This window comes from Prionailurus viverrinus, chromosome A1 (genome assembly GCF_022837055.1).
Source record: "Prionailurus viverrinus isolate Anna chromosome A1, UM_Priviv_1.0, whole genome shotgun sequence".
Taxonomy (NCBI): Eukaryota; Metazoa; Chordata; class Mammalia; order Carnivora; family Felidae; genus Prionailurus; species Prionailurus viverrinus.
Window position 1 is genome coordinate 207,721,133 of NC_062561.1, and position 16,488 is coordinate 207,737,620.

General features: G+C 40.4%; 2 protein-coding genes and 1 non-coding gene across 7 annotated transcripts in view; 2 read left to right on the plus strand and 1 right to left on the minus strand.

Annotated features, from left to right (window-relative positions):
* Nucleotides 1-11,679, minus strand: part of CARD6 (caspase recruitment domain family member 6) — a 43,220-nt gene extending 31,541 nt beyond the window's left edge. For 2 of the 5 annotated variants that reach the window (XR_007144824.1, XM_047823305.1), the window contains exons 1-2: nucleotides 6,909-7,609; nucleotides 5,263-5,820 (exon numbers count right to left, since the gene is read on the minus strand). Coding sequence is in view for 4 of the 5 variants with exons in the window: in XM_047823305.1 (XP_047679261.1) it covers nucleotides 5,263-5,820; nucleotides 6,909-7,191 (841 nt within the window). In the remaining variant the exon portion in view is untranslated. Of the gene's footprint in view, nucleotides 1-5,262; nucleotides 5,821-6,908; nucleotides 7,610-8,057; nucleotides 8,751-11,224 lie in introns of those variants that run through there. The other 3 variants (XM_047823297.1, XM_047823290.1, XM_047823283.1) reach the window with 3 other exon arrangements.
* Nucleotides 11,428-14,040, plus strand: RPL37 (ribosomal protein L37). Its single transcript, XM_047823447.1, has 4 exons — nucleotides 11,428-11,518; nucleotides 12,138-12,273; nucleotides 12,516-12,600; nucleotides 13,923-14,040. The coding sequence occupies exons 1-4, from the start codon at nucleotides 11,516-11,518 to the stop codon at nucleotides 13,990-13,992; spliced, it is 294 nt and encodes a 97-aa protein (XP_047679403.1). The 5' UTR covers nucleotides 11,428-11,515; the 3' UTR covers nucleotides 13,993-14,040.
* Nucleotides 13,762-13,841, plus strand: LOC125147531 (small nucleolar RNA SNORD72). The gene has a single exon (XR_007145231.1). It is a non-coding gene; the product is annotated as a small nucleolar RNA SNORD72 (small nucleolar RNA).
* Nucleotides 14,041-16,488: the final 2,448 nt, after the last annotated feature.

Genomic DNA, 16,488 nt, shown 5'->3' on the forward strand with positions numbered 1-16,488 from the left:
TTAATGTTTATTTATTTTTGAGAGAGAGACAGACAGAGGATGAGTGGGGAGGGCAGAGAGAGAGAGACAGAGAGACACAGAATCCGAAGCAGTCTGCAGGCTCTGAGCTGTCATCACAGAGCCTGACACTGGCTCAAACTCACAAACCCCAAGATCATGACCTGAGCCAAAGCTCGACCCTTAACTGACTGAGCCACCCAGGTGCTCCTGATTTCTTTCTTAAATGCATCTCTTGCTACAGTTTGGAGAAATGAAAGATTTTATGTCCATTAAAGTTTCCTCAGAATTTATGTGCTGTACCTACTTTCTCCTAATCTCCCATTTCCTAATATACCTCCTAACCACTTCTTGGGAATACAGAGATAGTGTTTAGAGAAAGAAGGTCAGAGAGCACTTTTTTCTACTCCTGGTAGTATTTACTCCTGGCAAACGAGCATAAGCTTCTTGGATCCCCTATAAAATTAGCCTGGTAAGAAACAACAGAAGTGAGAGAAAGGTATGGATTTCAAGGATTAACAAAGATAACTAAGAAATCCTTGGACAGTCTAAAAGTTGCTTCAAGTGGAATATGTGTTGGGCTAAGAAGGTAAGGGAGGAGTTGGGGCTAGTAAAAAGGGTTCCCAGGGGAGGCAGTGAGAGGCTAGGTTTCAGGAAAGCTTTTAGGTCCTGCTCTTGCCTATCACCTATTTTGCCTTTGGACAACAATCCTCTGTTTCTTCAGCACAAAAACTGGTACCCACACAGCCCAGGCCAAGTACTGACAAGGTAAGGACTTGTTAGTCTTTCCTGACTACTACAGAGCTCATCTGGATACCATACCCAGAAGCAACAGAGTAAATGAATCTTATATAGAGCAACAATGATACAATCAACAAGCACAGAAATGGATAAAAAGAAAAAAAGTTAAGAAGCAATAATATCTAGAACCCAATATATGTTTGTAAACTTAAAATTTATGAAAATACCCCAGCTAAGGCAAAAAGAAATGATTTTAGCTGCCACCTACTGAAAGGAGATTCTTGAATTTGAGTCCAATGTATAAAGCCTTAGAACCCATGGAAGAGTAATAAAATCTTTAACATATATGTACTTGAAGTGTCAGAAAGAGAGGAGGGAACAAGTGGGACAGAAATATATATTTAGATAAATAATGGCTGAAGATTTTCCAAATTTGGTTAAAAAATTTTTTACAGATTCTGCAAATCCTAAGGGGGATAAAAACAAAGAAAATCATATCTAACTATATAAGAGTCAACTGCTAAAAAAAATTTTTTTTACGTAAAAAAAATAACACTTACAGGGAACAATGATAAAATAACTGTAGACTTAGCATCAGAAACAATGGAAGCCAAAAGACAGGAATGGCATCCATAAAGTGCTGAAGGCAGAAAACCTGTCAATCTATAATTCAATATCTAGCAAAAATATCCTTCTGGAATGAAGGCAAAATAAAGACATTTCTCAATAAGCAAAAAATAAGAGAATTTCCCACTAATGGGCCTACACTAAAAGAAATTAAAAAAAAATAATAATAAATAAAAATTCTTCAGGCTAAACGGAAACAACATCACATTAAATCTTAGATCTTCAGGAAGAAAGGGCACAGGAAATGGTAAATATATGGGTTCCTGCCACTGGATGAACTCAACTGTAAGCTGGAAGGGAAGGGAGCTGATTGCTATAGTCTATACACAAGTTGACCTTATACAGTGCAGAGCACACAAAGCAACACCATAAGCCTTCCTGAGACTTAGATTTGACACTGTGATTTTTTTTGTCATGAAATTTAACATAACAAAAAACATAATGATGTTTCTCCTTTGAATCAGATACATTTGGATTTTTTTTTGAGTTCCTAGCTGCATAGACAAACAAATATTACAGAGGAAAAAGACAGAGTTAGCCTCATGCCTCCAGCCAACTAGACTGGATTGGTTAGCTACTAGAATTACATTGCAAGTCAGAACTACATTATTACTGAAACTTTCCTTGACATGTTTTACTAAAGGTCCTAGATTAATTGCAAAAAATAGCCCCAATTAATGGCTTTCTGGATATATTTTGGATTTCTGCAATATTACTTTGTAAGAAGTGGTATCTGTTTTTCCCCAACTCTTGAATCTGTTTTCCCCAACTCTTGAGTATGTCACAACTGTCTTTGTGTGACATACTCTGGCCAACAGAATGTGGCAAAAGTGATGGTGTTATGGGTTGAATTGTGCTCCCCCCCCAAAAAAAAAATTGTGTTGAAGTCCCCAGTACCTCAGAATGTGGCCTTATTTGTAAACAAAATCTTTAAAGAGGTCAAATTAAAATGAGGTCATTAGGGTGAGCTCCCATGAAGTATGACTGGTGTCCTTACAAAAAAGGGAAATTTGAAAACAGAGACATGCACAGAGGGAAAGTGATTGAAGACACACAGAGAGAAGATGGGCATTTAAAGCCAGGAAATAACTGAGGCTACCAGAAACTAGAGAGTACTGGAATGGCTCTTTCCCTAATGCCTGCAGAGAGCCCTTGACCCTGCTAACACCTTGGTTTCAGAACTCTGGCCTCCATAACTATGAGACAATAAATCTCCCATTGTCCTAAGCTACCCTTGTGTAGTGCTTTCTTCAGCCCTAGGAAACTAATTCAGATGGCATGATAGTACTAAATCTAAGCCTTCTCTTCTGTCTCTTTCTCTCTCTCCCTCTTGCCTTCTCTCATATTCCTGTGTCCTCTCCGTAAGAATATGCCCCATCTAGTCCGAGAATAAGTCCAGACTAGACTGACAGAAGACGACAGACTAGTCTATAGCCAGCTGACCACAGACACATGAGAAAACTCAGGAAAGACCAGAGGAACTGCCCAGCCAACTACAGACACATGAATAATAACACACACTTATTGTTTTAAGCAACTGAATTTTGATAAGCTCTATTATTACACTAAATAACTGACATAGAAAAGAAGATCATACAAAGTAAACAGTAACATGCAAGAAACACACCATAATATTAGAATGTTACCTATAGAATAAGGGGAATGGGGAATAAAGAAAAAAGGGAATAAAAAGACATGGGGCTTTTCACAGTATAATGATGGTACTATGCAGTGAATAATTAAGTCAACCCTATACGATAAGTGAAATATGTAAATAAATTTTAAAAATTAAGAATGAGCTCTAGGGCGCCTGGGTGGCTCAGTCATTTAAGCATCTGACTTATGATTTTGGCTCAGGTCTTGATCTCAGTTTGTGAGATAGAGCCCTGTGTCAGGTTCCATGCCAGCAGTGCAGAGCCTCCTTGGGATTCTCTCTCTCCCCCTCTCTCTGCCCATCCCATGCTCATGCTCATGCTCTCTCTCTCTCTCTCAAAATAAATAAATAAACTTAAAAAAAATGAGGCCTAAAAATGACTATGGATTGGGAAGGTATGAGGGTGGAACAAGAATTGTGTTGTAAATGGAATATTACTCAGCCGTTAAAAAGAATGAACTCTTGGGGTATATGGGTGGCTCAGTAGGTTAAGTGTCTGACTTCAACTCAGGTCATGATCTCGTGGTTCATGAGTTTAAGCCCCACGTGGTGCTCTGTGCCTGGAGCCTGCTTTGGATTCTGTGTCTCCCTCTCTCTCTCTTTGCCCCCCCCTCCACTCATGCTCTGTCTCTCTCTCTCTCTCTCTCAAAAAGAAATAAACACAAAATATTTTAATTAAAAAAAAAGAATGAAATACTGTAATTTTCAATGACACGGATGGAGCTAGAGTGTATTATGCTGAATGAAATAAGTCATTCAGAGAAAGACAAATACCATATAATTTCACTCATATGTGGAATTTAAGAAACAAAACAGATGAACATATGGGAGGGGAGAAAATAAAAAATAAAAAAGAAGGAGGGAAACAAACCACAAGAGACTCTTAACAATAGAGAACAAATTGAGTGTTGATGAAGGGAAGTGGGCAGGGGATGGGCTAGGTGGGCGATGGATATTATTAGTAGGGCACTTGTTGTGACGAGCACTGAGTGCTGAATGTAACTGATGAATCACTGAATTTTACTCCTGAAACCAATATTACATTATATGTTAACTTACTACAATTCAAATAAAAATTTGAAAAGAAAAAAAAAAAAAAAAGAATTGTGTTGTAGGTTAAATTATGTATCCTTCAAATTCCTATGTTGAATTCCTAACCCCCAATGCCTCCGTGATATTATTTGGAAATAGGGTCATTGCAGATATAATTAGTAAAGATGAAGTATTAGGGTGAGCCCTGATCCAATATGACTAATGTCTTTATAAAAAGGGGAAATGCACCCCTAGAGAACCTAGAGACCTAGGGACCTAGAGAAATGCACCCAGGGAGACAACTATGAATGCAGACGAGAGGGATATTTTTACAAGCCAAAGAATGCCAAAGATGTCCAACAAACTGCCAGAAACTAGGAACAGATTCTTCTTTACAGCCTTCAGAAGTAACCAACCTTGATTTCAGACTTCTGGCCTCCAAACTGAGATGCCACATTTCTGTTGTTTATTGTTTAAGCTACCTCCTTTGTGGCACTTTGTTACAGCAGCAGTAGCAAACTAATACAAGGTGTGATGAGGAGGACATTACTCCTCTCCTACCTAGAACTGGATGATGGATCCCCACGATTTGGACTGAGTGTGAGACAATAGCTATGTTTCTTTCCCTTCTCTGCTCAGAAGTTGGTGATATTTATTTTCATAGACAATATCTCTCCAAATGAAGCATTTCTAACATTTTGAATTTTCATTCAGAAATATTCCAATTCAAGATACCAATATAATTTCCCTTATCAAGATGATAATTTATGACTGGATCAAGCCAAGTACCAATATTTTGGGATCTTATCCAATTATTATAAGCTCCTCTCTGATTTTCACTTCAGTAGTTAGGCCCATAATCTCCATATCCCTCTGACTGGTCACAAAGGCACTGAAATGACTTAAGAGGCTTAATTTGAGGCTTAATTTGAGCAAAGTTAGTGGTTAGCAACTTATATGTACCATGGAGGTGACTGCAGAAACCTGTAAGCTGACAGTCAGTATTTAGTTTTGCTTATATTGTCCATCATTTTGTAGGGCCTAGGTCTTCCTCTCTGTCAACCCCACCCATAAGGAAATTCCAAATTAGAGAGGCATAAGGAGTTTCTGAGTAGCTGCTTTTCTGGTGCCTTTCCTTACCCCTTCTCCCCATTGTGTCGTGGAAACCTAAAAATAAGTTGTGGCCCAACTACCACATAGTATGGCCATACCTTCCATCCTTTTCTCCTCCTCTGCTGCGAATGACATGCCAGTTTCGGAATCCTCATAACTCTGTTCTTCATCAGAGAACTGTGTGGTCTCTGAATATGCAGCGCCCTCTTCGCCATCATAAACACCGTGCTCTGAGTCATTATAATCCTCTTCTTCCACAGAGGTTTCTCCATCTTCAGAGTGTACAACAGATTCAAAATATTCCTCTTTTCCTAAGTACAAAGAATCATCTGGCTCCTCGTATCTCTGTCCATCCTGTAAATACTCAATGGTTGCTGGAATTTCATATTTAACGTTCTCAACTAAATGTGGCAATATGCCTTTTGGTGTGTTGTATTCCTCCTCATTTTCCCTTGAGGACCAAGCAGCTTCCTTATAAGTAGTTTTCGTGTCCCTGAAGCACTCAGAAATTCCCATATCCAGGTGTTCTTTCTCTTTGAAGGACACTGTGATTTCAGGATTCTCGGGCTGTTTCTCTCCAGAGGAAAAAACATCTTCTGAATTCTTGCTTATCCCGATAGCTTGAAGAGGTTCTATATTCTTATGTTTTAAAAATTCTGAAAAGCAAAAGAAAGTTGGGGGGGGGGTATTTTGTTTTTTCAAATTAACAAAAAGACCTCGAAGCATCATCTCTCTTCTTTATTTCAAAACTGGAGGATAAGAATACCTAGCATCTCCCAGACAAATAACAAGTCAATTGTCATTCTTTCTCTCACTGGAAAAAAATCAGATCACATTCCTACCTTGCTCAAAAGTTTGGCTCTTCATAGCAAACTCAAAGAGTACATGAGTGAAACAGAAAATTTGAATCCTATGAATAGTGCTGACTTGTGGATTTACTGTGACCCAAAACCAAGTCAGATTTCCTAGGGCCGTTGCTGATGAAATCTGATCCTAATAATTTCTAATTGGGAAGCAAATAGCTCTAATTTGGAATAGTAAGTTCTAGAAATAATATCTATTTCTCTAAGCACATGGGTCTTGTCCTACATTACAGACTGTTAACATGAACCTTTTTGGCTGAACCTCTACCTCTCTAATACCTCTTGAAATAATCTTCAATATTTTTTAGATTTTTAGAAAAAGGAGCTACATCTGTCTCTGGTAGTAATGTACAGAGTCACTAAAAAATCCATTCTGGAAGAATTACTCCCTCATCTGCCACTAATTATCTTTAAACATTGAAGGATTAGCATTTGAATTGTTTCAGAAGAGTAGGCTTCTGCAGGTATTCTTATCACAGAAAAAAAATGAAGTTACTGATCCACCATATAGGTGTGCTACAAAATCATGTTTCTGATATTTCCAAAATGGCTATACTAAGTGAAAGATGCAGCATTTGGTCTTGGGGTTGTAAAACATCCATGAATTTACTTATTGAATAATAAGCAGTTTATACTAGCACTAAAAAACCGCAAGTTTTGGATACAGTTTGAACAAAAACTTATCAATCCCCTAAACCAATAAAATACATTGTTCCCTGCTTTTAAAATCCTGGACACTTTTCCCCTTTTTCATATGCTAGTGAAAATTATCTCCAGGAGAAAGACAAATGAAAACAAAAGACAATAATGTTCTTTTTTCAGGGAATCTGCCTTGTCACTCTTACTCTTACCCCCCAAAAAAGTACAGAAATCCAACTTACCGTTTTGTAAGCCACCAACAGTAGCTGACTCTGGAAAAGTACTAAGTAAACACTTGAGAAAATGCTGACAGCTCACCTCTCCCCTTTTCTGTACCAAAATTAACAGCTTTCGACTTTTCTTCAGGGGATCTGTAACATTCTCCAGAGTCTCATACTCTTCCTCAGAAATCAGCCCCCGAGAGGTTAACGAATCTAGGACAGAATCAGGATCGTGTTGGAGGATTTCAAGTAACTTTTTTCGTTCTTTTTCTATGATCTCTGAAGGAACACTCCTGGCAGCCATTGTTCCTGTGTCCTCTAGACCAGGAAATGGATTTTGAAACCGTTCCAATAGTAAACAAATACAGGTTTAAAAAAATGGCAAAGAGTAATTCTATTCAGCAAAGATTAAACAGGTCAAAGATATCTAGCATTGGAGAGGGCAAGTACAAACAAGTGGGGGGTGGGGGGTGGAGCCAGCCCTAAACCCAGCCAGGCCTGCCTCCCTATAGATTATTTATCTGCTCTTTTGCGCACTTGACTCAGTCTCATTTTGACTCAGCCCCAGTGTCAATTCCTCTGAGAAGTCTCTCCTGAAATTTAGTTTGGACTAGGTATTCCCTGCTCGGAGCTCTATTCGTGATAAGAATGAATTGATTAATTCTTTCTAGAGAGAAATCCTGCAATATGCAGCAATAAATAAATAAATGCTGATAGATAAAAATACAAATTAAGGGGTGCCTGGGTGGCTCAGTCGGTTAAGTGTCTGACTTTTGATCTCAGCCGAGATCATGATCTCAGTTCCTGAGCCTCATGTCATCAGGTTCTGTGCTGGGCATGGAGCCTGCTTGGGATTCTCTCTCTCCCTCTCTCTGCTCCTCCCCTGCTTACACACACACACACACACACACACACACTCTCTCAAAATATATAAACACTTTAAAAGTAGAAAATAATACAAATTTATACCTTTCAACTCAGCAGTTTCACTTCTAGAAAATTTCTTAAGGAAATAATCAGACAAATGCCCAAAGATACATGTGTAAGAATCTTCGTGACAGCATTATTTATGATAGCAGAAAAATTTTAAATAACCAAGATTTAAATAAAGTGGGCATTTGTGGAATAAATGTTGATACATCAACGGTGAAACAGAAAAGAACAGCTTACAAGGACGAAAGCAGGGCATCTGTCAGGCTTAGTAGAGCATGCGACTCTTGATCCCAGGGTCATGATCCTAATCCCCACAGTGGGGACAGAGTTTACTTAACAAAAAATAAATACATAAATAAGTAAAAACGATGAAGTGAGTTATACATATTGACAGCTAGTAATACCCATGATATATCATTATGAAAGATAGCAAGTTAAGATCCCATTTTTGTTTAAAAAATTAAAATGTGCATAGCATACATATATTATATGCATATGTAGATACAGATTTAAAAGAACACAGTCAGGAGAGAGATAGCCCAATGGTAACACTGGTTAACTCTGAGGATATGATGACAGGGGGATTCATACTTTCTACTTTAAACACTCCTGTTTATTTTAATATTTCATAGTTTTTGTTTTTATTAGCAGACTTCATTTTGATTTTTCTAAAAAAACTACCTGGGTGGTTTTTATTTATAGGTATGTAGTTCACAAGAACCTGAAAACAAAACAATTTAAATAACTATCAACAGGATACTGGATAAATAAACTCTAGTGTTGCATTAACAGTATACACCATTCAAAAAGAATGACCTTCAGTGACCCAGAAGATAACCATATATTAAGGGAAAACTTTAAGTCCCAAAAGATTATACGCAGCAAGACACTCTTTTTAAAAGTTGAATGTGTACCTGGGTAGCTCAGTCAGTTGAGCGTCGACAGCTCTTGATTTCGGTTCAGGTCATGATCTCACGGTTCATGACTTTGAGCCCCATGTTGGGCTCTGTGCTGACAGTACAGAGCCTGCTTGGGCTTGGGATTCTGTGTCTCCCTTTCTCTCTGCTCCTCCCCTGGTCACAATCTCTCTCTCTCAAAAATAAACATTTTTTTTTTAAAAAATAGAAAGAAAAGTCAGCAGTAATTTCATTTACTATAGGTGGGGGGGAAAAGGAGGGCTAGTGCCAAGTTCTGGTGGTCAAGAGCCTTGGATTGTACCAGAATCATGGATGCAGTGTTTACGTAGTCTCCATCATTCTCTGCTGAAAGGCAACATGTCATAGAGCAAATACCTAGGTAGCAGCATATATCATGTTTCAGAAGTTCATTTACTCCTGACCTAAACATGGCATTTGGACAGGAACCTGGAGGTTCTGAATTGGCTTTGCAGAGCTAAGGGTTAACCTGACTAGGACCGAAATAGCGTGGAATCAAGCACACCAAAAACAACTACTTTACATCAAAGAGCAAAAATATTTCACTTTCCCTGTCTACAACTGGGAGAGTAAAAAAAGAATCTCACACAGTGCCAGTCATACTGCTTTGGTTCCTCAGTGGTTGCCACCTGCCCTACCTTTTCTTTTTTAAAAAAAATTTTTTTTTCAACATTTTTTATTTTATTTTTGGGACAGAGAGAGACAGAGCATGAACGGGGGAGGGGCAGAGAGAGAGGGAGACACAGAATCGGAAACAGGCTCCAGGCTCTGAGCCATCAGCCCAGAGCCTGACGCGGGGCTCGAACTCACGAACCGCGAGATCGTGACCTGGCTGAAGTCGGACGCTTAACCGACTGCGCCACCCAGGCGCCCCATGCCCTACCTTTTCTAATCTCATTTATTTGGACACCTGTGCTAGGCAGAGTGCCATCCCCCCACCCCCACCCCAGTGTCTATGTCCTTATTAACACAACCTATAAATATGTTAGGTTACATGGCAAAGGACAATTAAGGTTGCAGATGTAATTAAGGTTGCTAATCAGCTGATCTTGAGCTAAGGAAGTTATCTGGTGGGGCCAATGTAATCACAAGGGGCTGTTAAAAGATAAACTGAGGCATATTTAAATTTTGAAGAGTTTGTTTGAGCAAAAGTGAATTCTAATAGGGCAGTGTCAAACCAGAAGTGGTTAGGAGTCTCAGACTTCAAGAGCCTGGGAAAACAGAAAGTACAGAAGCAAAGAAAGGCAAGGACTTGATTGGGTGTAACTTTAAGCCTAGTTAGTTTTAACTGGTTGTCCTTAGTGGTTTTGTGTTTGTTTTTTGTTTGGTTCGTTGTTTTTTTAAGTCCTCTCTACGCCCACTCAAGACCCTGAGACCAAGAGTCGCGTGCTCTGACTGCCAGGCACCCTCTCCTTAATGTTTTGCTTTCCCAACATGGAGGCATTTACGGGCTTAGATTTGTTTGCTTACGTAGGTCTCCACGGCATTAGAGCCACCTCAGTGGCTGTCACTTGTGAGATATTAGCAAAGGTAATGGAATAACTGCTAGCAGAACAAAATGAACTCTAGAAATCAGACATTTAATTTGAACAGGTTAACAGTCGCTGTAGAAGTACTAGACTCTCTTCTAGGGGCTGGGAATAAAAATGTTCACAGGGCAGTCTCTGTCCTCGAGATAGTGGCACATCGGGGATGAGGGGTCAGCAGCCAAGGTATAAAGAGGCCAACATTTAAGTGCCCAGACTAAACTGCAATTCCAGGAACTTTCTGCATTAGGTGCTGTTTCTTACTACGGTTCTAATAAGTTCCTACAAACTTAAGAGGCTTAAAACGAAACAAATTAGTGGTGCCTGAATGGCTCTGTCTGTTGAGCAACAAAATACTGATTTCGGTTAAGGTCATGATCCCAGAGCAGTAGGACCACGCTCCAGGTTGGGCCCTGAGCTGAGCCGGCTGGGGATTCTCTCTCTCCCTGCCTCTGCCCCTCTCCCCCACCCTCACGTGCTCTCTTAAAAAATGTTTTTTAAATAATAAAAGTGCTTAAGTACAGACTGCCAGGCCCTACCTAAAGGGGCCAAATCAGATTTCCTCACATCAGGGTGCAGGAAACTACATCTACAGGTTCCCTTGACACAATATAATTTTAGATCAAAATACTTGCCACTAAATTACTACAGCTAGAAAAAAACATGATTCGCCTTTGTTTTTAGATTCGGAACCCAGCTCTTCCGAGGCCGGTCCGTGTTCTCCATACCGCTGACGACCTCTAGGGAAGAACCGGCTCAGCCAAGAGCGTCTAGCCAGAAGCGCTAGTTTCTCCCAGCTGGGGATTCCAGTCCCATCCCGAACCCAACACCTCACGCCGGTAGCGCAGGGTCAGCACGGACACCCCTAGGTTCCCCACTGAAATCTGCGGTGTGGCCACAACTCTGAGAACCCGAGAAGGTGGAAGAGCAGGAGCAGGCTCACAAAGAACGCAGGTCTGGCGTGAACGTTGCTCTCGGCCAAGGCGGGTCCAGCGAAGTCACGCCCATTCGCACACCAGGAAGCTATGAGCCCTCCCGCCACCCGGCCCTGAAACCCTTATTGGCCCCGCCTGGCTCTGGATCCTCCTCTAGACCCACCCACACTGCGCTACGGGCGTTTGAGAACGGTGCACTGGTCCCGCCGGAAGTACTTTCCTGGGCGGAAGCTTCTGAGCCACCATATAGCGGAAGTGCCTTCTTTTCCGGCCTCTTTGGTCTCGGTTGCGGAAACAAGATGGTGAGTTTCTTCCAAGGGTTCATGGAATCGCCTTCCATCCTCATCCTCTGCGTTGTCCTCCTTGCCATCCTTAGGGGGCCGGCAAGGCTCCTGATAAGGGGAGCGGGTGGGCAGCAACGGGGCCAGTAGAATGGCTCCTAACTGTAACTGGGGTACTCAGTCTGCATCCGTGGAGCAGGCGCCACTCTCGGTCCCTTGCTCCCTTTGATTTTGGGGGAACTCCCACAGCCCTGTCCTCGGATGAGAACTGGAAAAAGCAGCATGTTTTGGGAGTGTTTGGCTCTGTAAGCAAAAGAATTCATTGAAGGGGAGACCTGGCAGGAGCTCTTAGATTTTGGGGGTCGGAATACGTAGGAAAACCACCACCTTATTTCGTCTTGCGACTTTTTTCTTTTAAAAAAAAACGTAGCTGATTTCAAAATACAGCAACCCTTGTAGAATGCTTTAGGTAACGTGAAATGCTGGTAGTTAATTTAGCATTTAAAAAGTTAGAAGCTTCCGCTGCAGTTTCAGCCGTAGATTGTCTTTAAAAATCTTAAAGAGTTAATTTTCTTATCCTGAAAACATCGGAATTCATATAGAAATTATTAGATCTCCGAATCGTTCATCCCCTTTGCAGACGAAGGGGACGTCATCGTTTGGAAAGCGTCGCAATAAGACGCACACGTTGTGCCGCCGCTGTGGCTCGAAGGCCTACCACCTTCAGAAGTCGACCTGTGGCAAATGTGGCTATCCTGCCAAGCGAAAGAGAAAGTGTAAGTTGATTGATGTTTCAACACAACTGTATTAGCTGTTGGAAGGGATGTTAATAGTCTGTTTGAGTTGTACCTAAGTGGGCATGGCTTTGGGCAGTACTTGGTACTTAACATAAAAGTGCATCTGTATGTGGACGAAGTGGATTTAAAAAACAAGGCACTTTTTAAAGTATATTGACCGACAGTGCGTACAACGTGTGTAGGAAAAACCAGTTAGAACCTGACCTGAATTTATGTTTTAGATAACTGGAGTGCCAAGGCTAAAAGAAGAAATACCACTGGGACCGGTCGAATGAGGCACCTAAAAATTGTATACCGCAGATTCAGGTACGGTTTTTGTGTTTCTATCGTAATTGGTTCTGTGAGCTTAAACAAGAACCTCTTTATCTACTGTAAACTAGGGATACTACCCTGGTTGGTGGGAATGACTCATTGGAAGGTTTTGTTTTGTTTGTTTTTTTGCTGCCACTGTAAACTTCAGATCAGTTAATCTGCATTTTGTTAATCTTTCAGTGAGCAATAGTATAAGCTATAAACGTGTAGAGTGATTTGAGCTAGACTCCCTCAAATGTAATAATACCAGGGATAATCTACATCTTTCTCACCAAAATTTGTCAGGACAATAGTGGTGAATGAGGCCTGGGGTCAGGCCTTCACTTCTGTGGCTTTGAGCAAATCTGCTATAGAAAACTGTCATAGTTATTGCATTAGTATAGAATGAAAGATACCTTTCTGTCTTGTCAAAGCCAGGCTTTAGAGTTAGAATGCAGAATTTCAGCTCCAACCTGGACTTTCAGAGAAACTGCATTTTAACGGCATCTTTTAAGGTGTCTTAGGTCTCAACTAAGATCATTCTTTGTTGGGGAATCCCTGGCCTTTGCCCCCTCAATTCCAGATTTTCTAATTTTAAAAAATAACAAGGAATTTTGAGGCTTTGTAAACACCACACGCTTACATGTGTTTATGTTCATGTGCTGAGATGACCTTTCTTTGCCCTTAAAAGCATTATACAGTAGTGTGGGCTTAGTATTGAGTGGTCTGCTAGTTTAATGTCAGTTTAAGAGCATGAACTGATCAGAAGTCTTTAAAAGGGGGATAACTACAGCTGTTGCAGCATCCAGTTCATCTTAAGGATTTCAACCATTAGTCACACAATAAATGTTCTGGTTTTAAAAAATATGTGGTGTGCTAAGGTATTTTTAATTGCCTTAGTGTGTATGCATATTAAAAGTTAAAAATGTAAAGCATAGTTAAGCAGTTTAGAAAATATCCGCCATTAAACCTGCTCCTTTTTTGCCTTGGTTAAAGGATACTGCCCAATAGCCTAGGGACACGTTTTCACAAATAACCTTAGGGCTCTTAATCTGGAAAGAAGTACTGGCCCAGTGATCAGTACAACCAAATAAATTGTTGACCTTTTTTCCAATTGCAGTTAAGTATATGCTTAAAATGGGTGATTTGATGCAGAAGTAATAAATAAAATGGTGCAGCTTATCCATGATGTTGTAAAAATAAATGTCTGAACATATGAATTTGATACTGATTTCAGCATTCAACTGAGATAAGCTCATTTAAATCTGTATTAGTAAAAGTTGAAATGTAAATATTGGAGTTGCTGAAGTAATGGTTTTGTTTTTAACATTACGCAGGCATGGATTCCGTGAAGGAACAACGCCTAAACCCAAGAGGGCAGCTGTTGCAGCATCCAGTTCATCTTAAGGATTTCAACGATTAGTCACACAATAAATGTTCTGGTTTTAAAAAATATGTGGTGTGCTAAGGTATTTTTAATTGCCTTGTATCAGTGAATTACTGTAGGATTGGGGATAGGACAACTTAATATTAGAGTTACTTGTTAAGTTACTGTTCTGGGGCACTAGTTTTGACCTGGGTTGTCTTCAAGCAGACAACACTGGAAGATAATGGAAAGAAAGTATGAGTTAGCACAGCAGAGTTCATGTGACATACATGGATATTTAAAATGTTAGAGTAAATGAGAAAGCATAACTGCTTTTAGTAGCCTTTATCTGCTATAGTCTAATGATTGGAGAGTGGTCATTAATCCTATGTGATAGGATTTGGAGTACCAGTGAGAACATGAAGGACGGGTGTTGAATGAGTTTTGGAAAGGTGATGTTAGCTCATCGAGTCTCCAAAACGCTTGGTTGGTGTCTAGTATACAGGCTTATGTGTTATTTAAGGTGGCCAGCTAAGTGAATACCTGAAGCTACTTGCTAGGTGGGAGTCCAAAACACTTGAGTGGGGTGGGTTAAGAGAAAGTCTGTAGGGCCATACACAAACGCAGTGGATTGAATAGAAAGTAAAGGAAAGCGAAATATGTAAATGTGGATTTGTGGACAAAAGGCAATGATAAATAAGGTCCCCAGTAGAATTTTTGTAACCCTCAAATGATCATTGATCTTTCTGTGTTAAAGTGCTCTGAAATTTTTTACCATGCTTTCCCAGCTCTGGTGGTTTATTGTCCGTTATTTGAAATGTGACAAGGCCAACTTAGTTGGAGTGACAGCAGAGAAGATTAAGTGGAGCACGAGTGTTCGAACAGTCACCATAAAATAGAGTGGTCAAGTACTGTCTAACTTACAGCTTTCATTGATTGCAACTTGACCTGTGGAGGATGTTCGTGATCTTCAGTGCCTCACTAACCTTACTTTACTGCACCCTATAATGCTTTGCCAGGATACTAGCTAAGTCTTGCCCTCCTGATTTTCTCTTTAGCTCCTAACTCATACTTCAGATCACAGCTTACAGTCAGTTGTACAGGAGCCCCTGCTGATAGAAACCGATATTGGGCTTCCTGACACAAGATCTGAAATGACCGAGTTCTGTACTTTAGGGATCTATTAAGAGTATGGTTCCTGGAGCTTGGCTGCCATTTGTTAGTGTGATTTTCCTAACCTCAGTGCCTCTGCTCACTGGTAAACTAGAAGGCTAATGGAAACTTTCATGTGTTTGTGAGCACAAATAGTTAAGCAAAGGTGCTTTTACAGTAGACACCTGAATAATTAGGTTCAAGTTTATGAAATTGCTTTTGATCTAAAACATACAGGTGGTCCTTAAACAACCAGGTTTGAACTGTCTCAATAAATGCAGTATAGCACTACAGACATCTTCCTGATGATTTCTTCACATTATATCTAGCTTGACTAAGAATATGGTGTATGATACATATATAACATGCATGTTGACTGTTAACTAGTAAAGTTTCCAGTCCATTGTTAAGTTTGGGGGGAATTGAATTTACACGTGGATTTTTGACTGCATGGTACGTTTGCATGCTAACCCTCCATCGTTCAAGGCTTAGCTATACTTTGGCTTGAGAGAACTGAACTGAAATAATCTGACTTGATTGCAAAGTGTTTCTGAAATCTTCCAGTGTTACTGCTAGTTGGTTCCTGAATGATGGAGGGACCCATTAAGATAGGTAATGGCCAGTATAGAATAACTAGGCTTTGAGGCAAATGAGCACTGACCTGAAGACCTGTGGAATTAACTGAATACTAGGTCAGGAAAAGCATTGGTGCAAAGGGGAATGGGGTGTGGGGACTGGTGGGCAGGGATGCATTAACAAAGGCCTGTGTGTTGGAGTATAAGGTGAGCTTACTTCATTTGCCAATGCGTGTGACCCTTAGCACAGAGTAAGTTTTGAAAACTACTCTGGCTCCGTGGTAATTCTCCCCACAGACCATGGAAGGCACATGGACCAAATGAAACCGCTCTGATGAATTAGAAGTGATTTTAAAGCCCAGGGAGAAGCAATGGGAAAGAGATGGGGCTGGGTTGGCACATTCTGAAGAGTGCAAACAGGTGTATTCAGTTGAGTCAGTTTGCAGAAGTTCATGTCTGATGAATTGGATAATATCCTGAGGATTGGTTGAGGTTTGGGCAGTAGGTCCCAGTCTGACAAAAGATGCCCCACTTAATCCTATTGAGACAGTAAAAGGGACACCTGAGCCACCTAATCACCTTACTGAACTGCTGAGGAATTTGTGTTTCTTGGGCAGAGGCTACTCAGGACCAGATGAGTATCACCAACGTGTGGCTGAAATGAGAACCAGAAATACTGAGTGCCTTGTGTCATGTATTATTTACTTGGTCCTTTAATCACAGATAGTGTGGTTTGTCAAGAGAGGGAAGAATCTAGAGGTGTAAGTAAGCTGTGAGCAGATGAAGAAAAGTTTCAAGTAGTAATTAAAG

Excerpts from the sequence above, each read along its gene's own strand:
- RPL37 (XM_047823447.1), top strand. Across the intron at positions 12,274-12,515 it reads TGCCAAGCGAAAGAGAAAGT|ATAACTGGAGTGCCAAGGCT; the intron begins GTAAGTTGATTG and ends TTTATGTTTTAG. Across the intron at positions 12,601-13,922 it reads ATTGTATACCGCAGATTCAG|GCATGGATTCCGTGAAGGAA; the intron begins GTACGGTTTTTG and ends AACATTACGCAG.